General features: G+C 35.3%; 1 protein-coding gene and 1 long non-coding RNA gene across 2 annotated transcripts; both read right to left on the bottom strand.

Annotated features, from left to right (window-relative positions):
• Window positions 1–5,661: 5,661 nt before the first annotated feature.
• On the bottom strand, window positions 5,662–6,195 carry LOC122040286. Its single transcript, XR_006128576.1, has 3 exons — window positions 6,109–6,195; window positions 5,791–5,854; window positions 5,662–5,713 (listed from the first exon to the last, which is right to left on the bottom strand). It is a non-coding gene; the product is annotated as an uncharacterized LOC122040286 (long non-coding RNA).
• A 2,133-nt stretch (window positions 6,196–8,328) lies between these two features.
• Window positions 8,329–12,142, bottom strand: LOC122044279. Its single transcript, XM_042604793.1, has 6 exons — window positions 12,076–12,142; window positions 10,811–11,976; window positions 9,774–10,588; window positions 9,580–9,663; window positions 8,941–9,515; window positions 8,329–8,702 (listed from the first exon to the last, which is right to left on the bottom strand). The coding sequence occupies exons 1-6, from the start codon at window positions 12,140–12,142 to the stop codon at window positions 8,329–8,331; spliced, it is 3,081 nt and encodes a 1,026-aa protein (XP_042460727.1).
• Window positions 12,143–17,228: the final 5,086 nt, after the last annotated feature.

Genomic DNA, 17,228 nt, shown 5'->3' with positions numbered 1-17,228 from the left:
CTCAACATACCTCCCTCCGGACTATAGTAATTCGGTCAACATTCTATCCACCTCATCCGGCTACCCTTTTGACTCAACTTCCGGACAATATTAGTAGATTTGGAGATTATGGGCGTTGGCAATGATTTTTTTATGGTGAAGTTTGAGGAACAAGTGGATCGAACTAAAGTTATTGACGAAGATCCATAGATGATTTTTTAATCATTACTTAATCGTGCGGTGCTAGTTTCCAAAATTTCTATCTCCCATCGCAACAATAGATAAGACTTTGGTTTGGATCTGTTTTTTAGGGTTGAATCTATTTTCTATGATGAGAGTATTCTTCTAACTCTTATTGCAGTAGTTGGGAAGTCTATCAAAGTTGACACAAATACTATTGACGTTTGATGTGGTCGTTTTGCTCGTGGTTGTGTTGAAGTTAATTAACAATGTTGTTGGTAAAGTTTTCTGAGGGTCATTGGTATCATGTGGAGTATGAAGGTATACATAGCATTGGTGGTACATGCGGTTTCTAAGGGACATTCATTCCAACCGTTGTCTTCATTGGAATCATCTCCGAAGCCTCAAAAGTTCCCTTGGTGGACTGTTGGTTATTTATGGGGGATTTTAATGAAGTGTTATTATCAACTGAAGTTTCAAGAGGTTACTTTGACACTTCTCGCACTTGTATTTTTGCTAATATATTATCTGATTGCAATCTTTTAAACCTCCATACTACTAGTGATCTCTATACATTGCGCAAAAATATGCAGCTAGGTGGTCATGTTAAAAAGAGATGGGATGATGTATTGTGGATGCAAATTGACAATTATTGTTCCCTCATGCAATGGTGGAAATTCTTCCTCAACATAGCTCATATATAATCCTTTGTTGTTGTATTATAATAAATCAAGGAGCACGAGAGCGAGACTTTTCATTTTTTAGTTGCTTGGATGTCTCATCCTAATTATGAAACTTTGGATTCTAATAGGATTTGTTCTCAGGGTAATGCAGTTTAGAAGCTTGTTAAAATTAGAGAGCAATCAATCTCCTTTAATAAAGAGGTTTTGGGAAATATTTTCAAAAGAAAGTGTCATATTGAGGGTTGTATTAGAGGAGTCCAACGTTAGATAGATCTTTATCTTTCTTCTGATCTCATTAAATTGGAAAGAGACCTGCAACAACAATATAATGAAAGTTTTGCCTCGAGGAACTCATTTGGTTTCCAAAATCAAGAGAGAAATGGGTTTGGCAACAAAAATACAAAAATATTTCATACCCAAATTGTGATTCACAGAAGATGAAATAAAATTATTGGTTTGAATATTGATGGTGTTTGGTGTAATGATGAAGATAATTTGAAAAATGCGGCCTTGGTTTCCTTTAGAAGATTGTTCCAATCAAATGATCAATGTAATCTCAACAGTCTTGCTCTTCATTGTATTCCTAAAATTGATCAAGAACTCTATAATTTACTTCTTAGTCCGGTTTCTTTCAATGAGGTCAAGGATGCTATTTTTAATATGGCTCCATATAAAGGACCAAGTCCGGATGATTTTCAACCAGTGTTTTTTTAGGAATTATTAGCATACAGTTGCTAAAGATGTTTGAGACTTTATCGCCAAAGCAATTTCTAATGGTTGTATTGAGCACATCTTTCGGAAATACTTATTGTCCCAATTCCAAAAGTTGTTGATCCAATGAGTTTAAAGGATTTTAGAACAATTAGTCTTTGCAAGGTCTTACTCAAACTAATTTCTAAAAGCTTTGTTTGTTATATTCGTCTTTATTTAGATGATTTAATTAGTCATCTTTAGAGTAGTTTCATTCTCAATAGAGGTACAATAGATAATACCTTTGTGGCATAAGAACTTGTTCATCAAATTCATAAAAAAGGGCAAAACTAGTTTTCTCATGTTTAAAATTGATTCTGAAAAAGTTTATGATTGAGTGGATTGGAATTTTTTCAAGCTTGTTTTGAGTGACTTCGGCTTCCCTCAACATATTATCAACCTTGTTATGAGTTGTACAACCTTGTCTACTTTGTCTTTAAAGTGGAATAGTGAGAAATTAGAGAGCTTTGCATCAACTAGAGGCTAAGGCAAGGTAACCCCATAAGTCCTTACCTTTTTGTTCTATGTATGGAAAAATTGGCTATTTTGATTCAAGAAAAGATTAAGGCTAATATGTAGCAACCTTTAAAATCTTCACAAATGGCTCTACAATCTCTCATCTATTATTTGTTGATGATTGTCTTCTTTTCACAAAGATCAAAGCTTCTCTTGTCAGATTAGTTCAAGAAGTGATCCATTCCTTTTGCCTAACTTCAAGTATGAAGTTGATATTCAGAAGTCTAGATTCCTCCCTTCTAAAAATATATCTTGGGCTACAGTGGCTAAATTTGAAAGTATACTTGATTTCCATCATGCGTATAATATAGGGCAGTATCTTGGTTTCCCTTTACTTTTAGGAAGGGTTACTAAGATTGATTTTCCTATATATTGGACAAGATTAACAGTCAACTTGCTGGCTAGAAGGGTAGGTTATTAAGCAAAGCAAGTTGGGTTACTCTTAGTAAATCTATGCTTCGTTCTATGCCTACTATACTATGCAAAATATTTAGTTACCTAAAGGGTATAAGTACCCGTGATGGTTTTAATGTGATCAATCAAGTCAAGTTATGTTCTATTATTATTTTGATGTCTTGTGTCTAAGTGTGCATGAACTTAGGAAGTCGAGCGAAAAACGCAATTAGCAAGAAGGACGACATAGGAGAGGGGTCGATGAGCTCAGTGTGTCCGAGGGATGAGGCGTTGCGGAAGAGTGCGCTGGTAGACGAGAAGGAGACGCGCAGCGTTTCCAAGGGACGAGAAGCCAAAGCAGAAGACTGCTCGAGAAGGTCGGAAAATGGATTCTGGTGAGCTCTATTCTGGATGGTCGAAATCACCCAAGCGAGCGGAGCCGGAGCAGAAGACCCGGAAGAAAAGTCAACTTGAAGTTGACCGTTGTCTGGTTCAGCCGGGGTGCCTCACCAAGGCACCCCTGTACGAAGGCAGTTCGGGTGCCCGGAACCCTTCCAGACGCCCAGACCATAAATTTTATCTAGACTTGTCCTGTCACGATCCATTGTGACATGGATAAAATTTTATTCACACTCAGGCGCTCGGAACTCTTCCAGGCGCCTGGATCAAACCTATAAATGTAGTTCTGATTTCTCTAATCAAAACATCACTTGAAAAACGACTTCTATTCTTGTTCTACTACTTTTGTGAGCTGTCAACGTTATAAAGAGACTACTTAACCAAAACATCACTTGTCTTGATTTCTGTAATCAAAACATCACTTGTAAAACGACTTCTATTCTTGTTCTACTACTTTTGTGAGTTGTCAACGTTGTAAAGAGGCTACTTAACCAAAAGGAGACTTGAGTGAACTTCATTTCTCTAGGATTAGCAATCCTCTGATTGCAAATCTAGTAAATTCTCTTGTCTCTGCTTTTTAATTTATGCATTTACGTTTTGTTATTATACAAGTGTTTTCTTAATTTAGTTTGAAACATCGAGAAAGGTTGATTTTGATTTTCAGGATAATTCACCTCCCTCTTGTCGGTCGTCAAAAGATCATCAATTTGTATCAGAGCAAAGACGTTTTAGAAGGACTAACCGCCGATCGAAGTAAAATCAATGGTCAGACTAAGGCTCATCCCACCAAAGTTCAAGGGGGAGTTCGCACACTGGAAATGCCGAATGGAGGCATTCCTAAAAACCAACTTTGAAATTCTTTTAATAATTAAGTACGATTTTGCAATTCCAAAAGATCAATAAGGCGCATAGAAAGAAGAATACCCACTATGTGAAAATGGCTTTTTACTTCGTTGATTACCTGAAGTAAAAGACCTGTTTTTACCGAAGTAGACACGCGTGTAGTAAAAAGATTCATTTTACTTCGGATAAACTCCAAAGTCGTAGGCCCAGAAAAAACGAAGTCGTATTGGGTGTCGGGTTCGGACATATTACGAAGTAAAAAGTGCATATAACTTCGTCGGTTTTTAAAAACACCGAAGTAATTAATCCTTTTCGACTTCATCGTTTAGTATTTGTTGTGAAGTAATATACCTACTTTAACTTCGATTAAAAATGAAGTAAATGGATTACTTTTACTTCGTCATATATCGTTAATTCCTGAAGTAATTATCGATTAAATTACATTTAGCTTCGTTCTGGATCGAAGTAATAGATAGATACTACTTCGAAATTTTTGGTAATAACCGAAGTAGTTGATACTATTTTACAACAACAAATTATATTGCTTCGAAGTTATAAGTAGATTTTACTTCGGATTTTATGAATAAAGTGAAGTATTTTTTCTCTTTTTACTTCATTATTTTTAGACTTCAGTAATTTTGAGCATCACAAAAGGTAACTTCATAAACCTTGATCAAAATAAGACATGATTTCAGCATATGTTTATACAAAACAAATCTCCCTAAATATGATCAAAATAAGCTATAAAAAACCAAAAACATGTACTCGTTCATTCACACAACTTGCAATTCACTTCAAATACGAGTACACAAATTCACTCCATTCGATTCTCACGTCATCATATTGTGTCTGCGTATAGTACTGGTTCTTCACACAACCTGCAAACTGTAATTTAGAAAGAACCATCATGTTATGTTTTGTAACTAAAAACACTAAATCAAAACACAGTAAGTTGACAAAAAAATCATGAATTAAATTAACAAAAGCATGATAAGACAAATAAATATGTATTGTTATATGCACTCTTATAGTAACAATAACATTTCATCAAATGTGCAATAAAAATGATCCAACAGTTTTTTGAACCTTAAGTTTTAGTAGTTCCAATCGCATGGTGATTAGATGCTCAGTTAAATTAATGTATTGCATTCTCAATTTCACATGCACTATGACAAAAAAGCAAAAACTTGTACAATGAGACTTGCTCAATAATCACACAACACGAAAGTACTGAATTAGCGGTGTGGACAGATAACTGGATCTTTCAGGTAGCCTAGCTGATATGCTGAACATTTTATTATGGTAGCTTGGGCATGGTTCTCGTGGAGATGTCAGTATTCTACCCACCTTGGTCATAAATAATGTTCAATATCGAGGTATGACTTATGATCCTTTGTCTCTCATCTTAAAACATCTAAATTTCAACTCATAATACAGTTTATATTTTGATGCCTAAGGTTCTATTGGATTTGATTTAAACTAAGCACGTGTCTAGAAAGGTTTTGTCATTGTTATTAGCAAATGACTAGTATTAATTAAAAGCATTTTATAACATTAGTGCTAATAGCAAGACTATTATAGTTGTTCCTTGACAGCCTTCTATATTCTCAATCATCGGCAAGCAGAAATTTAATAGTTTATTAGGTCTATAAGGTAACCATGCCCAAATCAGTTACTAATTTCCCCCAGCTACTAATAGAACTATGCATAACACAGTTTTGTATAAAACCATAAACAGGGTGTCATCTAAGGGCGAGGAAAAAAAAGAAGGAAAGAAGCCATATCAAAGCATGAGAAGAAAGCAATAGCAGGGCGTGAACGATTTGATTCAGTATGTGCATTCCTGTTCAAAATGGAAGAAATTCACACACCTTCCTCTCCAACTGTAGATCCTCACATTCAACAATCTCCTTCATGTACCGCATGACACAGTATCCACATTCAACACAACCTTGTTGTTTGAGATTACCCTAATGAATCAAAGTTAATGCAAAGTGAAAAACCAAATATCTAAGAACCAGGAATGCATGTTTTCAATAAGACATACCGTCAACTGTTTGAAAGTTGGTCGTTTTGGATTACCCCTCATACAAAGGTACGTCCTCACTCCACTACATTATAAAAATAGAACTTATTTCATTTCATATTTGCTAATCAATTTATTCATAATCTACATAATCTAAAACATATTTGCACACTGTAGTTTTCCAAGCGTTATCTCGGTTCCTATTACCCATTGAGTCCAACAAATAAATCGTATCTTTATCCTCGTTTATAACGGTCAAGATCCAGTGGTTCCTGCACGATTATCAATATATAGCTAAGCTACTATGTATTAGGAATTGAGCAGGGATTAAAAATATACCCAGTGTTGTATGGGATAAGGCATATGCTGTCTCCGTTTGATGCTTTCAACTGATTAGCAATGTGTTGTGAAGAGGTACTGCCATCTCGAGCGGCTGGTATTTTGTTGGGATCCACAAACGACACATACTCAGCCCTGTTTGTTTCCTTCAAGTACTTGTACAAATAACTGCATTCAAGTAATAAAAAACATGGTTACTTAAGACATGAACTCATGCAAAGAGAAGAATTGTATATAAGACATAACTTACCCCATGTAAAACAAAATTTGCCTGGACCCTATCTCTCTCATTTCCATACAGCGCATGATATCCTCTCTCAACAACGATGTACTCACATTACGTCCAAACATGGCTTCATCAAATTCGATAGGAATGGTCTCCTCCTCAGTCATCAGTTTAACAACAAAAGAATACAAAAACTTGCATGGCATTGGTAGAGCACTTTCAACTTCCTTGAATTTATTTTTCTCATCAGGAACCTCCAAAATAGCAAATGGTGGTGTAGGTTTCTCCTTTTTCTGTAATTTTAAATAATTGTAGCAAAATATATAACTATAGCAACAGAAAAGTGAACTGAAAATACCTTTGTCGTCGGAAATATCACCAATTCTTTTGGCCAGCCAACCACAGTTCCAACAGCATCTACCATTACTGTTGGTCCCGACTTAAGTGGAATTGGAAGCTCTGCTTCCTCCTGTAAAACAACATCAACAGACACCTTTAAGTTGCCTTCCCCAAGTGGAGCATTGTGCAGCATTACATTTGGGCCTCCGTCGGATACTATCGTGCCATATGCCACCACATTCCCCTTATTCTTCAAAGCCAAATGACATTTTTCCCCTGAACAATAAGATATTATCTTTTAATATCTGAAGCTAGGAAACAAATTTAATGTACCAAATATAATACAAAACCTGATTGAATGAATTGTCGCATTCAAAAACTTCCACATCATCTTCCAATATTTGAACTGCCATGTGCGATGACTTGTTAGATGCTACACATTCAGAAACTCGATCACTTGTTTCTGGCATAAATCGAGCAAGAATAGCCTTCAGTTTTTCAACTTCAGCTTTCAAAATCTTTGTTTCCTCCGCTTGCTCTTTGAAGTTTTCAGCCAAAGCCTTTGACACCAACTCCCTCTTCTTCCTTGGAGTTTTGAAGTAGACTTGGGGCTTCACAAATCCCCCTACACCTCTAACCCTTCCGTAAGGTTCTTGGCTCCCTAATGCAGTAGTTAATACGTCATTGCTTCCAGAAGATATGAACTCTCTCCTCTTTTTTTTGTCCAACAAATCGTCCTACAAATATGGAGGTAACATTAAATATCCAATGAAGACACTTTTTTTCACTTATTATGAATGAACTTGAAATAAAACTAAAATAATACAATTTTTTCAGCAACTTCAGCAGTCTCTGTATTTGTGATGTTTCTGGATTTGTCTTCGCGGGCCTTACGCCAAAGGAATGACCTATCAACTTCCTCATCCTCCCTGAATATTTTTCTCTGCCTCTACAATTCCAAAAAATGATCATTTAAAACATGACATACTACATGAAAAGGATAATATAATGTTTCATGGATTACCAATTCAGTCTCCAATCCAATGTATCCCTTGCGAGACATTTTGTGATGATACTTGCAATTGCTCACCCGTTCCTTTTGTTTTTCATAAGTGACCTATGTCACGTAAAAAAAAAGTAAATTTTTAGAAGAATGGCTAGAATTTAAAAACAATAGGATGAAGTATAATGAACTTATTATATATATTCCTGTTGTACATGAAATTATTATATACAGAACTTCATTTTGTTAATTAAATGCCCTAAATGTTTTAAATCTTGGTGCATATAATAATTTAAATATAACATGATAATATCATCAAGTACCTCCCAAGATGGATGTAGCCTCTCATCAACAAAAGCTTTCCAAATTGTAGATGGGATCTGATACTGCTCCGGTGGTGACCTCAGTTTTTCAGGATTATCTCTATATGGCCAGACAAATCTACTGTTGAGTTTGTTTTTGAAGTCTCTCCATTTCTGGCCTGCTGAACTCATCACTGCCGCCTCGCTTTGAGGTGCTAAGTCGAAGACATTCTGTAACACACAGCAGTAATTGCTATCAGTTTGTATATTGAAAAAATCACAATGAAAAAAAAACATAAGCAATCTCATAAGGAAGTGTATTATTGGATTATACTCACCGATATTTCTTCCTACACTTTCTGTTTCATGTTCTCTGGAACAGTGGGCCATGACTTTATGTTAATAGGCACCATGGATCTAACAACAGAGCCTATGAAAGATTGTAGTGCCTTCCCATTTTCATTGTACACAGGTCGTCCTATGTCATCATATTCAATCGTCGACTTTTTTCCCCATCTTGCAGCAGCAATAAGTCTGCACATTGATGTAGGCCCCCGAGTCTTCTTCTGCCCAGTAATAGGAGGTTCTTCTATTTCAGTCTCTCCTCGTAGCTCTGCAGCTGCTAACCCATCAGCATCTTGGTGTAGTTCGGTGTCCTCAACTACACGTGGCTCATCATATTTTGCTATTTTTCGCTGTTTTTTAGGACGCATTGTTCTTTTCCCTGCATATAGGAAAATAAATGATGAGATAACGGTATATAAAGTCTGCAGTGACAATATAATAAAAGAAGACGTGATACAAATAATAACATTAACACATACGAACAAGTAAAAATAATACTAGTAAAAACAATAAATATTAATGCAGATGACATAAAAGTGGAAAACATCATTTTTTCTTGTTTGTTACAAAGAAACCCTCTTTAGAAGATCTAAATTATCCTTCATGTGTAGGAATACAATGAATATCAACATTATCAATTGGTCGAGCTTCGGGAATTATGGTCCAAAGATCCTCTTCTCCCTCGTAACATCTATTTGGAACTTGAAGCACTATTGACCACCCTTTGTTCAGTGGGTCAGCAACATAAAATACTTGTCTAACTTGACTTGCAAGCACAAATTCATCCTTCTGGTGGCCTCGTTTATTCAGATTAACTAAGGTGAAGCCACATTCATCATTGTATTGTATTCCTTTGTCATTTGATACCCATGCGCACTTGAAAAGAGGAACTTGAAATTGATGATAGTCTAGTTCCCATATCTCTTCAATAACTCCATAAAAAGTTACATTCTCTAACACGGGATTCTTATCTTTGGCACTACAAACAAGCATCGTGTTGGCAAGTAGAGAAACACCACTGTTTTGACAAACTTTCTCATCATCCCGCTCTTTTGTTTGGTATAAATTGCCATTTATGACATAGCTATCACACTTTAAGACTCGCACACGTGGTCCATGGGTCAGCCATCTCAATGACGATGTCATTCCACCATTGCAACTATCGATTTCAGCAGCCACCTGACATGCATTCCTATTAATTAGTGTGATCAAAACAATGATTAACAAATATTGTATGTTAGCATCTTCTACATCACCTTTGCACGAAACCAGTCAATGAACCTCTTATTATGAGCATCTTGTATCCACCTTGCATCTTTCTGTTTCTTGGGAAACATTGTCTTCAAGAAGGATTTGTGTTCATTGAAGAATTTTACTTCTAAAGTTTTATTTTCATGAATACATATGGACTGCCAAGTACATATAATTATTAGTTATGCAGTACACTTACATAATGTATGGAGATATTTCTTCTGTATTTTCTAGAACAGTCAAGTGTGCTTGTTGGAGATCAATTTGTTGGACGATGATTGATGAATTGCTTGCTGAGAATCCAGGAATGCTTGCGTTTGGGTCACGTAGTGATTTAGGGACCCCAACAAGATCAAGGTCATTGAGATATTCTGAACAAAATTCAACTGCTTCTTCTGCTGCATATCTCCGAACAATGCAACCTTCTGGATATTTTCGACTGCCTACGTAACTTTTCAACACCTTCATGCATCTTTCAAATGGGTACATCCATCTGAAGTAGACTGGTCCACATAATTGGACTTCACGAACAAGATGAACTATTAAGTGAAGCATGATATCGAAGAAAGAAGGGGGGAAATACTGCTCCAATAAGCAGAGTGTAACAATCAAGTCAGATTGCAGCTTATCTAACTTGGCTACATCGATAATCTTGCAACAAATATCTTTGAAGAAGAAGCATAATCTTATGACAGCATATCTAACATATTTTGGCAGAGAATTACGTATGACTATTGGCAGGAAGTGCTGCATTATAACATGAGAATCATGTGATTTCAAGCTACTCAGCTTCATCTCATCCATGCAGACAAGATTCTTCATGTTTGATGAGAAACCTTCCGGAACTTTTATATCCATTAATGACCTACATACTTGTAATCTCTCATTTTTTGTGAATGAGCATGCTGCATGAGATAGATATGTTCTTTTCTCACCAATTTTAGGAGCCAATTGAGGCCTAATTCCCATCTGAACCATGTCCAACCTAGCTGCCACATTGTCCTTGGTTTTTCCCTTGATGTTCATCAAAGTATTAATCAGAGACTCGAAAACGTTTTTCTCAATGTGCATAACATCGAGACAATGCCTAACATGTAGGTATTTCCAGTATGGAAGATTGAAAAAAATTGACTTCTTCTTCCAACATTTACTGAAATTTGTAGCTCCAACATACTTTTCTTCTTCAATGTCTTCCACAATATTCTCCTTTGCTTTTTTCCTTATTTTCCCCTTCACACTTGTTTTCTTTCCAAACTCACATGTTATGTCTGAAAGCTTGTCAAACAACTTAATTCCAGATAATGGCCTACCTGCTTTACCAAGTTCCTCCATGCCATTAAACTCCTTTATTTGCCTCCGATATGGATGAAATCGTGGTAGGAATCGTCTATGCTCAGCAAATGATATTTTCTTCCCATTTGGTAAGTGCTTTGCATAAGTATCCTCATCACATATTGGGCATGCGTAATAACCATGTGTAGTACATCCACTAAGGTTACCATATGCAGGAAAGTCGTTGATGGTCCATAAAAGAACTGCTTTAAGAGTGAAAACCTCCCTTCGATAAGCATCATAAACTCCATCAACTCCTTCCCACAAGAGCTGCAAATCATCAACCAGAACCTCAAGGTAGACGTCGATATCGTTTCCAGGCTGTTTTGGCCCTGAAATGAGCATCGTTAGCATGATGAATTTCCTTTTCATGCACATGTCTGGAGGCAAATTATATGTGGCCAGCATGATTGTCCAGCAACTGTAGCGACTACTAAGATTGTTGTGAGGATTAATTCCATCGGCTGCAAGTGCCAGGCGAATATTTCTTGCCTCACTTCCAAAGTCGGGCCACATATGATCCACCAATTTCCATGACGGTGAATCAACTGGATGGCGTAACTGACCAACAACTCTTGTGCTATCTGCATGCCATGTTAAATTTCTGGAAGTTTCTAAAGATTTAAACATGCGCTTAAATCTTGGTATGGGAGGGAAATACCAAACCACTTTGGCAGGAACACCTTTCTTCTCAACATTTTTCTTGGTTAGCTTCCATCTTGAAAAGCCACATTTCGGGCAGCTTACGCAGTCTTTATATTGTTTCCTATAAAGGATGCAATCATTGGAACAAGCATGAATCTTTTCATGACTCAAAGCCAAACAACTCAACGTCTTCTTTGCTTCATAAATTGATGATGGCAGATTGTGGTTATCTGGCAGCATGTCCCCAAAATCTGCTAGTAGGTCTGAAAATAGAGCATCACTCATCTCATGCCTTGCTTTGGTATTGTATAGTTTTACAAGTGCACTCAACTTTGTGTAACGTTTGCATCCCTTATACAGTGGCTTCTCTGCTTCCTCCAAAAACTTCATAAATGCTTCTGGATTTTCTGTATGGTTATCATACGCTATCTCACACAAATTAACAGTTTCAAAATCATCATAACAATTATCAGTTGGCTCTTAGTTGACACTCGAATTTAATCTATCCTTCTGCGCAGCCTCACCATGCCAAATCCAATTCAAATAATTTTTACTGAAACCATTGAAGTAAAGATGCTCCCGAATCCACATAAGCGCTCCCTTTTTAAGATTCATACATTTGCAACAAGGACAATGAATTAAATTGGGGTCGATATGTGGATTCTGCAAACAACTTCTAATGAATTGTTCCACACCCTCCTCATACTCTTTGGACCTCCTATCTAAGTAAATCCAGAATTTATCCATTATAGTACAACAGAATCCCAAGAAACTTCTTCAGAATTATCGTGCTAAAATTATTTACCGCTAGCTCAATGTGTTCTTTGATCAAAACCTAAAGATACTACATATATGTTAAGCAAACGTTAGAGTAAGACTGCAAAAAGGTAGTCAAATTCATATCGAGCACAATTCCATATTTTATACTCATTCCAACAGCTGTCAATATTTTCTACTCATCATGAAGAAAAATAATGCGTATTTTGTACAATATGTGGATATATAAAGAACGAAAGCATGACACCAGTTGAATTTCCAAACACTTGTCTTTTTTCGAACATGCACACTCAATCATTTGACATATGAACGCTCTTAAATAGATTGAATCTATTGGGTTGTCAGCAATCCAGTGTCGGAGACCATTCAGCCTGATAGTAGTAAAAGAAAACCCCTCTAATTTCTGATTTTAAAGTTAGTTTTTCATAATCATGCTGTTGTGATTGTTGAAATTTGTGATGGAAGCAGTTTTGAGTTCGTTTAATCCAATTGTAACCAAATTTCTTGAAATTTATGGTGGTTATAAATTGTTCATGGATGGAGCATTTCAGAATGTAGGAGATATGTTGGGTTGCATTTGTACAAGTTGTGTGATACATTTTCAGAGAGCTTACACAAGTTTTTTTATTAGAACTTTTTTTGTCATCCTGAGGAGTTAGGAAAGGTTTGAGATGTAACTATAGAAAGTGTGAATAGTAATTTTATTTAATTTTATTGTATTTTTACTCTCATATATTTTTTAGCCAAAGATTTACTTTGAATTTTATTAAATTATTTATCTTAAGTGGTATCATAGTTAGAAATTGTTAAATTAAATTGTTGTATTTGTGCTGGATGAAGCAGTTACACATTTAATCTCAATAAGTGATAGCATAGTTGAGATTGTCTGATTCTGAAATGCTGTATTTGGGATCTTCATAGTGGATGAAACAGGTAGCACAAAGACAAATTATGTTAGGATGGTGAGAATTTACTATAACTATTAGTGAATGTTGTATTTAAAAGTTATTATCATCATCTACCTAGTGGAGAAAATGCTAAGCTATCTTATGCCAAAGAGAGTAGCAAATAATAGAGAGATGTAATCACTCTTTATCAAATTATACCTAGTGTGGATCGAGTATACAACACAAGGCATTAGATAGAAATTGGATGCATCTCTGTTTTATTTCAATCCATTTCAAGAGGATAAAGATAAAGTATATGATCACATTTATATAAAGAAAGGAGGCATTCATCATCAAGATTTGAATAGGAGTGTAGTGGTCACCGAGAGAGCAAGGACAAAATAGAAATTATAAAGGTGAGTGTTCTAGCAATATTGATTTGTATATGAATGTTGATGGTTGCTTAGCAAATTGTCTGAACAAGGAAACAAAAACACACATTAGTTACATTAGTTTTTGCTATCTCATGGGAAAACAATCCATCTTCTATAGTTGATATTTAAATTCAACTGGTGCTATGCTTGCTTGCATTAGGAGGCAGGTATTTTTTTTAAGAAAAATTAATACATGTGGAACTGAGATTTTGAGGGACAACTTGAAGGAGTAAGAGTACAACACATGTCTTACTCTAACTTGAAAGCATGCGTATTTTTAGGTAATGACCTCGTAAACATAGAGAATGAAAAAAAAAGCAAAAAAATTTTCCAAACACTTGTCTTTGTTGGAAGAATAGCACCAAACCTACAACAAATTGGAGACCGTCTAAAACATGATTTTGCAAAATAAAGGAGGAGAAAAAGAAGAAGAATAAGAAAAAGAAATCGAAGGAAAGAAAACATACGGTATATCTCAAACACTTGCAACCTAAACCCTGCGTAAGAAAGTTCAAGTTGCCAAACCTTATTTCGGAAGCCCTAACGAGGAAACCTTCGTCTCTGTTGCCTAAGACTCCAAATCGGAAGCCCTAACGAGAGGGAACGGAGAGGACTGAAATGAAGGGGAAGGAAGAGGAGGTCCAACCTTATTTCGGCAGAGGGAAGCCCTAACGAGAGGGAACGGAGAGGACTGAAATGAAGGGGAAGGAAGAGGAGGTCCAACCTTATTTCGGCAGAGGGAAGTTAACGAAAAAGTGGGGGGAAATAAAAGTGGTCTCAAAATAAAAGTTAACTCTTGTACTATTACTTCGGAGTAAACACTAAAAATTCTATTCACGACGTTACTACTTCGGTATTTAACAACTTTCTGAAGTAATAGCTTATTTCAGTTTAAAGCGAAGCTCGCGTTTTTAAATATGCGAAGTCTATATTTGTATATACTTCGTCAGTTTTTTCAGCGAAGTTGCTTATACACTTTTACCTCGTATATTTAAATTGATGAAGTAAATCGTGGCGAAGTAAAACGTCATTTTTCACATAGTGACCTCTGGATGAAGAAGGAGCAAAGCGATTTTGTAGCCAACAATAGAGCGGAATATCACTTATTAAGTGTATTATTGCCTCAAGAAGTAAATCACATCGGAAGCTACACATCGGCAAAAGACATTTGGGAGAAGTTTCTGGAACTCCACGAAGGAAAATCAGAAGCAAAACTAGCACGACGGGACATTCTTTGGAATAAGCTAACGAACATTCATCTAGAAAAAGGTGAGAATGTAGCTGAACTACACGTAAAGATCAAGGAGCTGATCATCGGACTGGTCAACCTTGACAAAACGGTAACCAACCGGGACTCGATACGTTATGCACTCAACGCTTTTCCCAGGACTCCAGAATTGACCTCGATAATCGATGCCTACTACATCTTGAAGAACCTGGAGGTAAGTACCATAGAGAAACTCTTTTCGACTTTAGAATTACATGAAACTAGATGTGCAAGTACAACAAAAAAATCAAGCCAAAATTTGGCACTAAAAGCCACCAAAAAGGATGAACCTGAGTCAGACTCAGATCTGGAAGGAGACCAAGAAGCTTATATGATAAGGAAATTTATAAAAAAATTTAGATCTAACAAATTTAAAGAAATGCAGAACAGAAAAAGTCTAAGAAATAGAAAAAAAGATTCGATGCTACCAATGTAAAAAAAAATGACTTATAAAGGAGGATTGTCCGAAACTCAAAAAGGAAAAAGACAAGAGACCCAAGCAAAACAAGCATAAGAATCTCAAGGTCACTTGGGACAAAAGCTCATCATCTGAGTCAGAAATAAAACCATATGCTAGTCTAGCACTGATGGCTAGCAATGAAGAACAAAACACCTCAGAAGTTAGCATTGATGAAGGGGGAACGACTTCAGTTGAATGCAACGAAGCAGGGGGAGAATCAAGCTTCAAATCTTATATAGTAAGTGAGGTATGCCTCTTACCACCTGATCAACTGTATTTCGACATTAAATCAATGACAAAATTAATATGCAAATTGCAAACTAAAAATGACAAATTAAAAAATAAAAATTTAGAGATAAAAGAACCTTAGCAAAATTATGCTTAATAGAGGATCTAGATAAGTTAAAAATTGAAAATGCCAATTTGAAAGAACAAATAGAAAATTTAAAATGTTCAAATTTTTCTGCTTCAAATGTTAGGAACTATAAATGATTAAATTGATATTATAAATTTCATAAGAGACAAATTAGAAGAGTAACAAAAACATACATCCGAATAAAATATATGATTAACTCAGTTGGAATGAACCTATATTGGATTCTAAAATCATACTTAGTTTAAATTATGCATATTTCTAATTTTAAATTGATTTAATATTTTCCTTTTAATTGCCCAATATACCAAAATAAATTCCTTTGTGCAAATTTTGTTCAAAATTAAATAGCTATTATTTTTTCTAAAAAATAGGATTTTATTTTGTATTTGTAGAAAAATTTTCAAAATTGTTTGATCATTGTATTATTTTTTCATTCAAATATTATATCTTGTAAATTAAAAATATCTCACAGAGTTATTTTTACAAAATTAATTTTGCTATGAAAATTTATCACATTCTCTGTCCAAGAAAAGTTTTATGAATTTCTTATTTGTTATTGAATTTTTTGTGAATTTTCTATTAAAATACTAATTTTTAATGTTAAAAATTCTCTAATACTCAATTTTTAAAAATTTATTTTTTTATTTTTTGTAAAAATATTTACTCTATTATTTCCTCAAAAAAATCTCTACTTTTGATGTGTATAATTAACCTTTATAAAAAAATTTCATAAATTTTCAATAAATAAAGTAATTTTTAAAATTATTTTTGTTTTAAATTACTTTTTTAATCATAAAAATTAGAATTTTTAGTATTAATTTTTAAAATTTTTGCTAAGTATACAATCCTAGACTCTAATTTCAACTTATTATAGTAAACCCCTATTTTTAATGTGATCAAAGGGAGAGAGTTAGAAGTTAAGTTTAAGAGGGAAGTATATTTTTTTTAAATATTGCATACCTACTATTCTACTTCAAAACTTGCAATTTCATTTAATGTCTTTAATTTAATATCTTATTTTACCCTAACTTAACTTGGGTTGATCCACATCAAAAAAGGAGAGATTGTAAGTACCCCGTGATGGTTTTGATGTGATCAACCAAGTCAAGTTAGGTCTTATTGTTATTTTGATGTCTTGTGTCTAAGTGTGCAGAAACTTAGGAGCACAAGAAGTCGAGCGAAAGACGCAGCTAGTGAGAACTGAGAAGGACAACATAGGAGAGAGTCGACGGGCTCGGTGCGTCTGAGGGAAGAGGTGCTGCGGAAGAGCACACTGGCGACGAGAAGGAAACACACGACGTTTCCGAGGGATGAGAAATTGGAGCAAAAAACTGCTCGAGAAGACCGAAAAATGGGTTCAGGTGAGCCTTATTCTGGATCGTCAAAATCACCCAAGCGAACAGAGCCAGAGCGAAAGACCCGAACGAAAAGTCAACTTGAAGTTGACTGTGTGGTCCCGGAGCTTGGACTGGCTTG

This window comes from Zingiber officinale, chromosome 2A (assembly GCF_018446385.1).
Source record: "Zingiber officinale cultivar Zhangliang chromosome 2A, Zo_v1.1, whole genome shotgun sequence".
NCBI lineage: Eukaryota > Viridiplantae > Streptophyta > Magnoliopsida > Zingiberales > Zingiberaceae > Zingiber > Zingiber officinale.
Note: the sequence above shows the minus strand (reverse complement) of the source record. Positions and strands in the feature narration are given on the sequence as shown.